At 41.5% G+C, this 12405-nt stretch overlaps 1 protein-coding gene across 4 annotated transcripts in view; it reads right to left on the bottom strand.

Annotated features, from left to right (window-relative positions):
* Positions 1-28: 28 nt before the first annotated feature.
* Positions 29-12405, bottom strand: part of rc3h2 (ring finger and CCCH-type domains 2) — a 32133-nt gene continuing 19756 nt past the window's right edge. For 2 of the 4 annotated variants that reach the window (XM_084382321.1, XM_084382322.1), the window contains exons 11-20: positions 12196-12398; positions 11809-12113; positions 11585-11731; positions 9554-9691; positions 7392-7556; positions 7053-7302; positions 6215-6299; positions 5424-5628; positions 5150-5313; positions 29-5023 (exon numbers count right to left, since the gene is read on the bottom strand). In XM_084382321.1, the coding sequence (XP_084238447.1) occupies positions 4879-5023; positions 5150-5313; positions 5424-5628; positions 6215-6299; positions 7053-7302; positions 7392-7556; positions 9554-9691; positions 11585-11731; positions 11809-12113; positions 12196-12398 (1807 nt within the window). In that variant the 3' untranslated portion in view covers positions 29-4878. Of the gene's footprint in view, positions 5024-5137; positions 5314-5423; positions 5629-6214; positions 6300-7052; positions 7303-7391; positions 7557-9553; positions 9692-11584; positions 11732-11808; positions 12114-12195; positions 12399-12405 lie in introns of all 4 variants that reach the window. The other 2 variants (XM_084382323.1, XM_084382324.1) reach the window with 2 other exon arrangements.

Raw genomic sequence — 12405 nt, 5'->3', positions numbered from 1 at the left:
ACAAATGATGACAAGAATCGCAAAGAAGGATTATTTGTTGTTTGTTTATTGTAGCATGCAATTTCATGTGCTGAAATCTTCCTTTTCGTCAATTCATCTCTCAGTGCAACACAGAAGCAGTAAACGCTGCTCGGCTAAGCTGTCTGTAAGTCAGTGTAATACAGATGAACAAGTCAGAAAATGCACAGAAGAATCAGTCAGTCAAACAATACTCAAACAGTTTCATCAATCAAAGGTTAGACTTAACTCCAGTCCTGCATCACCTTACAGTAAGTAAAAGGGAAACCTTTCACAATGTGATATTTCCAAGGAAATAAATGGAATACGTAACAGTATTATTCATTACGGGGACGTTTTGGATATGCTGTCTCTTAAGGATTTTTTATTGTCCTCATTCTGAAACATTACACAACTGCCCCAATGATTTAAACATTTAAATATATCTGATTATCACAGGTTGTATAAATGAGCGTCTATACTATAAGTCCATCTAATGATGGTGCCAGACTGTATACAATGACGGATGTGTACCATCTCTTAATAGTTCATTTACATTTCAATCGAACAATAGATTTGCAAATAAAATGTCTAATACAGACATGAATAGTCAGAAAACATCAGTTCATCATATGTTTCACAATCAACAAACAGGCTTTTTCCCCGGATAATATAGAATAATGAGACACTTTCTTGTCTAATAAAAAATTTCAGCAAATTGTCAAATTTAAAACAAAGAAGCAGATTGAGAATATACCAAGAAGGAAAAAAATACCACAACAACAACCAAATGTGGTAAGAACAATAATCATCAGTCATAATAATAATATAATCTCTATTAAACAATTTTCATGAGCAAACGAGTAAAATGCTGCAAGCAAACTTCAGCACTTGACGTGGCCACACAGTGGGCATGTGCAGAACTCTTACAGCGCTGGGTGTGTTGTATCACAACTACAGAATCATCAATACTCCTCTGCCATCACAAGAGGGACTATATCGCATGCATGACGCAGGATGCAGGGATCATGGGGGGGTGGTGGGGTGGAGGGAAGTTGGGGGGGCAGAGTGCACCCATTGGCAGTGATGGGGTGGGAATTAGTGCAGTGCAATTGGCCACTACAGCAAGTGCTCTATGGACACTTTAAAAGGAAACAGGGGAGTATCACGTTGACATTAGTTCAATACTCACAATACTGTTTTTACATACAGTAGTGCCCAGCCCTTTCCCATGGAAACAGGAATAGCAAAGCCAATATTGATACTGAGAGGCAAAAGAAAACACTGGCAAAGTAAACACTGGCAAACAATATAATCAGTCTAACACTTGAACTCATATATGCTTCAGGTGGCAGGGCCAAGTGAAAATCAGGCAAATACTTCCACAGAATATTTAAGTGATGAGTCTAGAAAAAGCCAAAGTAGCTGAGCAACTTAAGTCTTCCCTGAGCGATTCAAGACAGACAAGGATCTAGCCTCCTCTAATGGAGCAAAGCGGGACTGCGAGAGAAGCATCTCACTCCTCCTCGCACATGACTGAGCCTTTTCCCTCTTCACATAGTTTACAGTAGAGGAATATGAAAAAAAGCTATAGGAAAATTGCAGGGATTGATTGTACTGTACTGTACTGTACACAACATGGCACTTACATGACTTCAAAGGTGAAGTTGTAAACAGATGCAGAGCGACGGTAGGCAGCTGAGCTAATTGCATGACTTGGAGCAGCTAAATCCCTGCGCCTTTTCATCTCAGTAATGAACTCTACAAAGCACTGGAGAGTTTTCAAAGGAGTGTTATCACATCAAGTCACACTGAACTGTCTAATTCGTCACTTTGTCTACCCGCTTCTCAAAGTTGGGTTACCAGTCCATGATTTCATCATTCATTCAGTTTTATAAAGTTCGAACTTGAAACTAAATGAGGAATCCTCACATGTACAGCCATTCTGCCATCCTCTAAAATTGGATTAAATGTATAATCTGAGAGGAAAGACATTGCTGCTGAAAAAGCAAATTAAAGAGGAAACTTGAACTTGAACTTGAACTCTCATTCTACACAAATCTCATAAGATTTAGAATGGGTGTAAACAAACTCGGGAGTCCTCACGACTTTAAAATCTGCATCTAGAATGGGATCATGTTAAAGTCATTACGACCAAGCCACACATTACAAGTTGAGTGAGGCGAGGCTGGGCGTACAGCAGCGTACTGATGACCAGCAAACACAGAGGAACATTAGACATGACTGTCAGTTTTGTCTCTATGATGTAAAATACAGCAAACGAAACAAGAGTAACAAGGATCCTGATACAAAATACCCCGACGAACAACTTCACAGAAGTTAGCGAATGCAAAAGGACAAAACAAAACTTTTAAAAAAGTTAAACAAAGATACAGCATGAAGAAACGCAAGAAATGGTGTCCCTCACTTTTGTAGGCTTTTGCGCACGACCTCTGAATATTGATTACATTGTACATAAAGGAGAGTGGACTGGAAAGCACAGAAAATGCCAGGGGCTTACAAAAATGTCAGAGATCACACCTCGGAAACAGAACGGGAGTCTGTCAGTGGGCATGGACAATAAGTCATTGTAGAGCCCACTGTTTAAGTCTATATAACACCAAGGAGAGAAAGGCCACTGTATTGCATGTTTGTGTCTACTGTGTGTGTGTGTGTGTGTGAATAACAGCTTGTGCACACTTTTACTGTGAGTGTGTGTGTGTGTGTGTGTGTGTGTGTGTGTGTGTGTGTTTGTGTTTGTGTGTGTGTGTGTGTGTGTGTGTGTGTGTGTGTGTGTGTGTGTGTGTGTGAGTGAGAGAGAGAGAGAGAGAGAGAGCAGTGAGACTAGTCAGCAGAATTAAATGCCAGAACCACTACAGGCACACAAAGATGAAAAAATAGTTTTTTAAAGGTCCCATATTGTAGAAAGTGAGATTTTTCATGTCTTTTTTTATTATAACCCAGGTCTGGGTGCTATGTAAATACTGTAAAGGTATTAAAACGCTCATTCCACAGCACATATTCAGAAACTGTGCCTATAAACGAGCCGTCGACACTTCTGTATGGCTGTGAAGTGACAACTATACAGTCACCGCCCTCAGCCAAGACACCAGCATGCCTGTGGTTGCGAAAACACCAGCAGAGCTGAGGCGGAGACATGATGGGCGGTGACTGCTCAGGCCTGTGGGAGCTGACCAATCAGAGCAGACTTGGCTTTTTTGGGATGGGGGGCCTTAAAGAGACAGGCACTAAAACGGAGCAGGTGAATAGAGGTGCTGCATCAATGGACACTATAAGAACAACAATGCATTTTTGAAAATTAAAGCATGTCAATATCATCTAGTAGTATCCCAAAATAAAAGTATGAACCTGAAAATGAGCATAATATGGGACCTTTAAGATTGTGTGTTCATGTGGCATATGTAGAAATCTACTAAATCTGCAGCTGCAAGTTTCTGTTTCAAAATGAATTGCTGTATTCTTTAGTTATGCAGTATGAGTCACCTTGATACAATGCTAAAGTTAGCACAGTATGGATAAAAAAAATAAGAGTACACACATCTTTATTTTGTTGTCATCCCTCCTGACCTAAAGTGACCCATGATAATTTACAAGTTTTTATGATTATGACTGTCTCACTTTCTTTTGCGATCTCATGACAGTTGAGGGATTTCAGAGGTCAATGTTTAAAATGTCATATGACTATTAAAAGACAGAGGCTTGTTTGAGTATCAGCATAGAGGACCTCTGTTTTCTGCAGTGCTTTATTTCCTCAGAGGGTTGGAGCGGCCTGTCCGTTTTTATTCTGAGCAATATAACGATAAACCTATAAACTAAACAGTAGCATCAAGCCGGATGCGGGTATTTCCATGTAAGGATGTTTTACGGAAACAAATGCACTAAGATTTAAGGAGACATGACAAATAATTGTCAGATATTCATAAGGTGGCAAAAAGTGCTAAACTGTTTTGTTTAATGTAACTTTTAGATAGCTACGTGGCCTTAAACGCGCAACTGCCTTTGAGGAAACACACAAATAGAGAGCGATTACATACAGTGATTTAGATTGTTAATATGATTAAAAACAGATGTTTTACTGTAGCAAATAACTCATATTTACTATCTCAGTCATGACAATATCTGATGTGAAATGTTGGGATCTCAGTTCAAGCTGTCAATCCAAGCTACATATAAAAAAAACAAGAATAAGTAAATGAAAAGATCGACATTAATGTAAAAACGTTCACAAAAAAAGTGAAAAAAGTGGCATGACTGAAAAAAAATCATGTATCATACTGTGTTGTTTTCTACTGTATAGGCTATTGTTGTCTGACAGAGGGCCATCAAACATAAGTGCGGCCTTTTTTCAGGATCAAGCCTTGATCGGGGAGTCCTGACGATGGCATTTTATTTGTCTAAAAGATAGTGCCTTGGAGTTTTCTTCCAGGAAGCGCTCCTAACCTTGAATTTTTTCATTTTTTGGAAAGTGTGTCTTTGTCAGCCATGTTAAATGACAACAAACTAGATGATGTATAATCCGCAGGAGTACAGTGTCATGTAAAAGTATGTGGTGAAGATGCTGTTAGATCAGTTGTGGCCTATCTCCTAATTGTGGTTCAAGCATAAATACCTAAACCTCACTAGGCATAAACAGTTATATTACTAAATTCTCTGTGGAGCTGTACATTGGTGATTTCTCTTGCCCCTTGTGATGTGGCACAGCACAGACCATTAACCCATATCTGACAAGTTTTATTTAGGCATATGACGGACATATATGAAGGCTGGAATTAAATAGTATTCCCTTGAACCAGGATCTGGTTGTGGGCAAGCGACTCAGCTCTAGCTTGGTGCAGCTCAGTGTCTTGACTTTGTGTCCCCTTAGCTTCCATTGAGCAGCATCTCTGTCACTGCCGTTTCAGGACCAGCCCGGTTGGAGGCGTCCCCCAGCCGAGGAGGTCCAGTCCGCAGCACCAGCTTGCCCATGCCCAGTCCTGAGACCAACCCTCCAGGAGACAGAGACTTCCTGAGAAACAGCAAGATTGGAAGGAAGGGAGAAAGGAATGAAAGAGTGACTACGGCCAGCTCATCAGGTCGAAGATGACTCAGATTGAGGGTGATCCTGCGAAACACCAGTTACCATTTTATTCACCTGAAGGCCATCTTTTTAAGCAGGTGAGCATCTATCTTTTCTGTCAAAGGACCCTCTGTTTGGGGGTGCTCCTCCATAGGAGAAGAGAGAAGGGGAGAGGAGCAGGGAGGTGGGAGGAGGTGGGAGGCATCCTGAGACTGTGGGGTGGCCAGGTCTAAAGACTCCTGAGAGGCAAAGATGATAGATAAAAAAAAAAAGAAAGATGATAAACATTTACACTGCAGTAATAGAGAAGAATTTCACTCTGATTTATATCTGATATTATCATACCAACCTGAGACTTGATCTCCTGGTGGTCTGAATCCTCCATGTCCAGAGCGCACAGTTCGAGCTCAATGTCTCGATCTGGGTCCGGTTCACTCTCGGTTCGGCTCCGGTCCCGGCTGTAGGCGGTCTGATGGGCTTGCAGATCAGACACGATTTTCTCTCCACTGCTTATTGAAGTTCGACGGTGAAGCTCCGATGCACAAAGCTGCTCACTAAAACCATGGAAAAACAGATACAGACAACTGTTTACATTTCTTGTTTTAAGTATCTTTGGTGATGATAATACAGGTAAAATAAAGCAAAATAAAATTAATTACAACATGATCAAACATTACATTATGATCTAGCGGCCTGGTGATGGTTAATAATATTGCGTGGTAGTATATTGAAATATGTTCTGTGCATTGGAGACATCAGTGCAGAGGGCTTTCCTGACTCCTTTTCTTGACTGCCCACTGGGTTTTTATGAACCAGCCAGCAGCTCTATTTTTAGTCTGAACACAGAGAGGAAATGACTGCAGCACAATGAGATAGGAGCGAGGGATGAGAGTGGAAGAGTGAGAGCAAACGCGTTAAGAACACTCAGGAATTAACTTCCACGTGCTCTCGGGGAAGTTTAAGCAGAGAGAAATGTAACTTATACTGTTTTTACACTGGGTTTGTGGACTTTGTGGACTTTTTATAACAGCAAGAAACAGGTGGCTAAATGCTTAAAATCTCACATCTTTCCATGTGCAGTGTATTTTTCCCAATCATTCAACAGCATGTAAGACTTAAGTGAGTGTGAATGGGCTTTACCTCTCTAGGAAACTGGAGTGGCTGGAAGAGTCTGATCCTCTGGAGCTCCACCTGTAGTCGCTGTGATCCAGGTGGGGGTTGTAATCTTTGAGAGAAAAAACAAAAAAATGTAAACAATGAAGACAAAAAAAATAAAGCAATTTTTACCTTATAATAATAATAATACAAAGAAGATTTATATCAAACTGTATGCATCTGTATATTTTTACGAGGTGCATTACAGATAATGGACAGTAAACAGTAAAACAGTTGCATCACAATAACTCTGATTAATTATGAAGTAGCTATATAATATTTAGTGGAAAGACTTAAAGGTGCAATATGTAAACATTTTAGAGAAAATATTCAGAGATTTACTGAAGCTAGCATGCTAACCAACTAGCCTCGTCCCAAAGCACCTGTGCTAGTGGTTTAAACACCAACACTCCTTCTCTGAACTCCCAGTCTGGACCAGTAGCTGCATGGCTAACTGATCTAACTAGCTAACAGCAGCTATCGTTAGCAGTTACTCTGGTGATATGCTGCCCCGTTTGTTTAGAGTATGAATACAACAGGGAGTCAGTTCTTACATATTGCACCCTTTAAAGTAAAAAAGACTAAATTAAATAAATAAATCCAAGTGAAATACTAAGAACATAACCATGGTGACATATGAATGATATAGGACTATGTGATACAGACTGAACACTGAAAGCTACACAAGGACAAAAAAAAGCCTTATTTTACATCACTTCCTGTTCTGCTTCTCTCTGTGCCAGCCTTGTTCAATCCTGCACTTCATGTCTACTTCCTTTAGTCTCCTCCACACCTCTTGTAACGCTCCTCTTTTCCTCCTCACCTTTAAAGTTGATGGGTGTGGTGTTGGCGCTGCCCTGGCAGGCCGTGGCTTGGACAGGGTCGGTGGTGTGGTAGCCTGTGCGAGACGCCCTGGATATGGCACCCCACTTGGAGATAATGGGCCCCTCACTGAAGGGAATGATCGGGTCCTCATCTTTTAAGCGCCGGTAGTGATCCAACGAATGTAGCCATCGCTTCCCGACACCACTACTGCTCACACCACCACCTCCACCTCCATTACTGTCCAACTCCTGCATGAGAGGAAGCTGTTAGAAGGAGACACTGACTTTGTATTTAGATGTGTGTTTGAGTGCCTGCCCCTGTGTGGGAAGAGTCTCACCGAGTGCTCCGAGCAGGAGTGAGCCGAGGTGTGTGTGAGCGTTTCGGGCTCAAAGGGGCTGAGGCAGGGACCGATGGTGCCACAGGACCATGGAGAGTAGTGCGCTAAACTTTCCTCGCCTCTGAACCTGCACCCCACGCACTGGCCTCCACTGCTCTCCACATGCTGAAGCAGAGAGAGAGACGTTGATAAAATAATGTTGAGGCACACTCCTTAGGTTATACATGTTACTAAACCTTGATTGATCTGCCAAGCATTTGTTTTAAAGTCACAGAAATAAGGATGTACAGTAGCAGTGTTTTGCGAAAGCAGCTGTTTGCACAATACATAGGGCAATATTAAAATAGAGACTCTAAATTGCCCAAACTTGTGAAAGTGAGAGTGTTCAGTTGTCTGTTTACATGTGTCAGTCCTGTGACTGGCTGGAGACCTGTAACCATTACCTCAATTTAAACAAGGAACGTCACTGAGAGATGTAACACCAGTTAAAATAAAAGACATGAAAATGTAAGTTTTGAACTACCTGGCCAAAAAAATTGTGAATAAAAGTGATCCTAGACTAGAACCCTGTGGCACACCTTGTTACACTCATAAAACTGGACTGACAGCCATCAGCCACAACAGGTGTTTAACAAACCATTTACAAGATTTTTCAGCCGTTTCAAGAGAATTTGAGATGCAAGAAAAGAAAATCTGACAATCTGAAGTCTGATCTAAATTATTTTGGCGTTTACGACTTACTTAATTCCTTAACATTTTTGTTCCCTTAATTGACTCACTTCCTGCTCAATGTGTCACACATTGTGTTATTTCAGATCATGAAAAATAACTAATAATAATTAGGGATCCTATATATTTAAAGAGCATTTTTATCACAAAAAATATCACAGCATATACTAAACATATTCATATGATAATTCCTGTCATTAATATTTTTTTTCACTGGAAAATCTGGCAGGTCAAATCAAACCTTTGGCCCTCAGGCCCCACTTTTGGCATTCCTACCTTAGACAAACCAATAAATAAGGCACAACAATCCTGCTTCTTATCGAATACACTCGCAGTTCAAGACTTTCGATGCTGCTGTCACAGTACCATGCCCCAGTTTACAACCTAATTGCAATATGGAGTGTTGAGATAAAAATGTTGTCACCTGATCATTTACTAGTTTCTAATACTTTAGCCAGACATGATGGTTTGGAAATTAGTCAATAATTATTCAGTTGGTTGGACTGACCACCCTTTATGCAAAGGTAGGCCATCTTCCAACGGTCTCTGTTACCACAGTCCAATTAAAAAATGGAGCTACTAATGATCTAACTGATCAGCCCCAGTGGACTTGTTGCAATCAATAGAAATAAGAGCACTGAACACGTCAAGATTTGCACTTTAAAGTGCTTAAATGAAAAGGCGATGTGCTTTATTATGTCAAGAGTGTACCCTACACTGTACAAAATGCATGAAAGGTTGGACAATGTCGCATGTAAAATGAATGTTATACAAAAGGTGCAAGTTTTAGGGAGGCTCACACACCTAGTTTGAATTTATGCTCCCGCTGCCAGTGCTGACATGCAGCCATCACTGTGGCAGGCACTGGATATCATCATCATCATTGTTTGCTCATGCTGGTTACACAGAGGCATCAAAACTAAATTGAGGTCAGTGAATAAACACTTGAAAAGTCCTTGCGGTTTCTTTAATAAGAGCTAAATTTTATAGCGGACGTCTTCGCAAAAACACATCTGACATGCTGTTAAACAAAGCTTTACTCAGCTGAAAGCCTGAGTCACTGCTTGTTAAAGTCTCTCCTCTCGCTCTTTCTCTCTCTCTCTCTCTCTCTCTCACACACACACCCACACACGCCACAATAGTGCATTGCTATGATATCTTCCTCCACAGTTGCTAAGCAACTATCTCCCACTTAAATAGCATTGGACACAGCCAAAGCTTTTGGGAAAGGAATTAAATCCTACATATTTTTTTTTTAAATGGCAAAATACACAAGCACGTTGTTACTCTGAGCTTCAGGTGGCTACAGTGACGCTATTAATAAACGGGTCATGCCGACGGTTTAATTTTAACTGCCATGCCTTTAAACGCCCGTAATGATGCTCTGTGTGTTTGTGCGTGCACACATGTTGTTTATCTTATTCGCTTCCTACCTCAGTTCCAAAATCGATGGTGAAGATGGGGGAGGACTGGGAGGGCCTGTTGGCGTTGTGATGGTGGTGATGATGAGCCCACTGTTCCTGCTTCCTCCTGAACAGATCCTCGTAGCCTAGAGGAACACGGCCATAATCCTGAAAAGGGAGCGGGGCGGTGAGGAAAAGAAAACGGATACTTATATTGACTGATTTAGATTTTTAATTGAAGGTGCACTATGTAGTTTTGGAGAAGAAATCTTAATCAGAAGAGAAAGATCTTCATTGATTAATTTACACACCTAAATAACTTGTCTTTGTTTTGATGACTGAATAAACTGAATAAACATGCTGACCTTAAAGGACAACAAGTTCATACTGTTTTACTCTGTAGCTAGAAAGGTGGCAGGGTCCGCCCAATATAAACAGTGTTTTGTGGACCTTATTTTCCTCTGAGAATGGCTGGTTTATTCAGTGTATTATCATTGTATCATTTGTGAGTCTGAATTTCTTCGCCAAAACTACAAAGTGCCCCTTTAAACAGGTTAGCAAAGATGCCGTGAGATAGCCAACATATCTAAGCGAAGCCATAAAAGACAACTCATTAAGTACCATTCAGAAGCAAATCAGACTGCTTGTAAATACATGACTAATACAGAACTTTGAATTGTATCAGATAAGAAATCAGTCTTTCTCCACATTTCCCAGGTTTAGGTGCTCTGATTGCATTTCATGTTTGGTCTCAGGGTAGACATCAGGGCGGGCAGAGGAGCTTTATGAAGACATGTGGGTGGAAAGAAATAAAAATAGCTGTATAATTTCATCAGGGCCTCCGATAGGGGAGGACCACCTGGTCTGTTTTCTCAGGCTCTGGCTCATGGAAGGGCCCAAAAATGTCCTCTAACCCTTAAAATAATCTGCTGAGGGGACCTTTGGAGATCATCTTGCCCTGGGCACGAGCAAGACTATCAGAGGCCTTAAATATGATGTAATGTAATACAACAACTCTCCCATGAAAACTGGTAAAGCTTCCAATGTAGACTCAAGTTGTTTATTCAAATTGTTGTAGTAATTTGCTTGCCTTATAATGTTACTGTCACTGTATTACAGTGTGATATATGGGTGTAACTGTTATAAAATGTTTGTTTTCTCCTGCATAATTGAGACATCATTTTATTGGGTCTGGCTCACAGTAGTCCACGACAGGTTTAAACCCTTGCTGCAAAATTATTCTGTGTTTAAACATCCTTCAATTCCCTTAAAAAAAGGATATCTTGAGCTCATTTGTCAGATTTTAATCATTGCTGGTTTAACTGTTTTAAAAGACATACAAAGGCACACTGAGGTAATACATTATTTTTGGTTGTCTGTTAGCCCTGAGTTACATAATAATTATTACAAATCAAAAATGCACAGACTGTGTCTTGTATTTACAAATCTCTGTCACAGCTGAAGTTGCCACACACAGCATTACTGGTAAAACACACTGTAGTATTGCAGTAGTCACACCGGTAATGCTATATAATGATGCGAGAAAGAGAGAAGTGAGTGGGGGAGGCAGAGACATATTTGGGTGAGAAGTGGGAGGACTACAGAGGAGGCTGAAGCTACATACTGCAGCTCTGTGGCTGGCAGGGAAGGTAGAGGTGAGATGATATGTGGGTGTAAAAAGAGAAAGCGAAGGAACGGAAGTGTTGCTGAAAGGAATGCGGCAATAAATCTGTTCACTGTTAGACGGACTAACATGAAGTAATACAGGTGTGTTCAAAAGATGTTTCATGAGATAAAGAGAGGGCAAACAATTCTAATACAACTGATGGCAGAGAGCATTATCTTTAATTACTGCATGGCTCAGAGTGGATTATCTCTCTTATTAAAATACAGTTCTTTAAATAGATACTGTCACTGATGTCAACGCTGGAATAAACAGCTCTCAAACAAACAGGAGAAGCTGTAGCCAAGTAACAGCTAGTGAGCAGATACAGTACATGTATGTATGAAAATAAATCCCTCCAGCCAATCAGAGGCGAGTACATGCAGTGTTTCACCTACCCTGTGTAGCCCTGCACGGTGCTCAGCTCCAGAGCAGTAGTTGCTGTCTAGAGAGTTGAATCTCTCCCTGAGTGGAGGCTGGTAGACGGAGGAATGCAGCACCTCTGGAGGCAGTGAGTTACTCCTGGCATCCTCTCTGTGATACAGCTGTGAAGACAATCATCATGATAAGTTACAGACTGACCAAATTAAAATGGTGACATCATAATTAACAGTAGGCTCACCTGAGGCCTCCAGACTCTCCTGCTGTCATAGAGTGGAGCATAAACACCATGTGCGGGAGCCAGAGGCCCATACTGAGGCTGCCCCGGGTGGGGATGGAAGGTAGGAGGTCCCATCCGATCTCTAGGTGGGTACGCTGACGAAGAGGAAGAAGGTGGGTGTGGCGATTGAGGGTCACTGGGGAAGGAAGATGGCGGAGGGCCAATCGAGGGTGGCAGGGAGGATTCTGGGACGTTGGAGGATCGAAGGAAACGAGCCATGCAGGGCTTGTGAGGAGGATGGAGAGAAGATGGGTAGTAGGAACCTGCTAGAGAGGAAGAGAAGATTTGCACCTTACCAAGATGACAAGGTTTTCTTCAATTTAAGATTTTATTTACAAATGGACTCACAGCTTGGTTGATAGTGGGCTGTGTCGTAGGCAGAGTGAGGCTCCTGATAGTACAGCTCGGATGCCTGAGAAGGGTGTGGCGCACGCAGCACGAACGGACCATGTTTGGGCATGAGAGGGCCACCATCACCCCGTCCGACTGTTGTCAAGGGAGACGATGCTGAGGAGTGGCTGACAGGAGTCCTGGGAGGAGAGATGGGCTTTCTGATGG

The sequence above is a fragment of the Pagrus pagrus genome (genome assembly GCF_965226575.1).
Source record: "Pagrus pagrus genome assembly, chromosome: 19".
NCBI classification, from domain to species: domain Eukaryota; kingdom Metazoa; phylum Chordata; class Actinopteri; order Spariformes; family Sparidae; genus Pagrus; species Pagrus pagrus.
The sequence above is the reverse complement of the archived record's forward strand: the minus strand, read 5'-3'. Positions and strand labels throughout refer to the sequence as shown.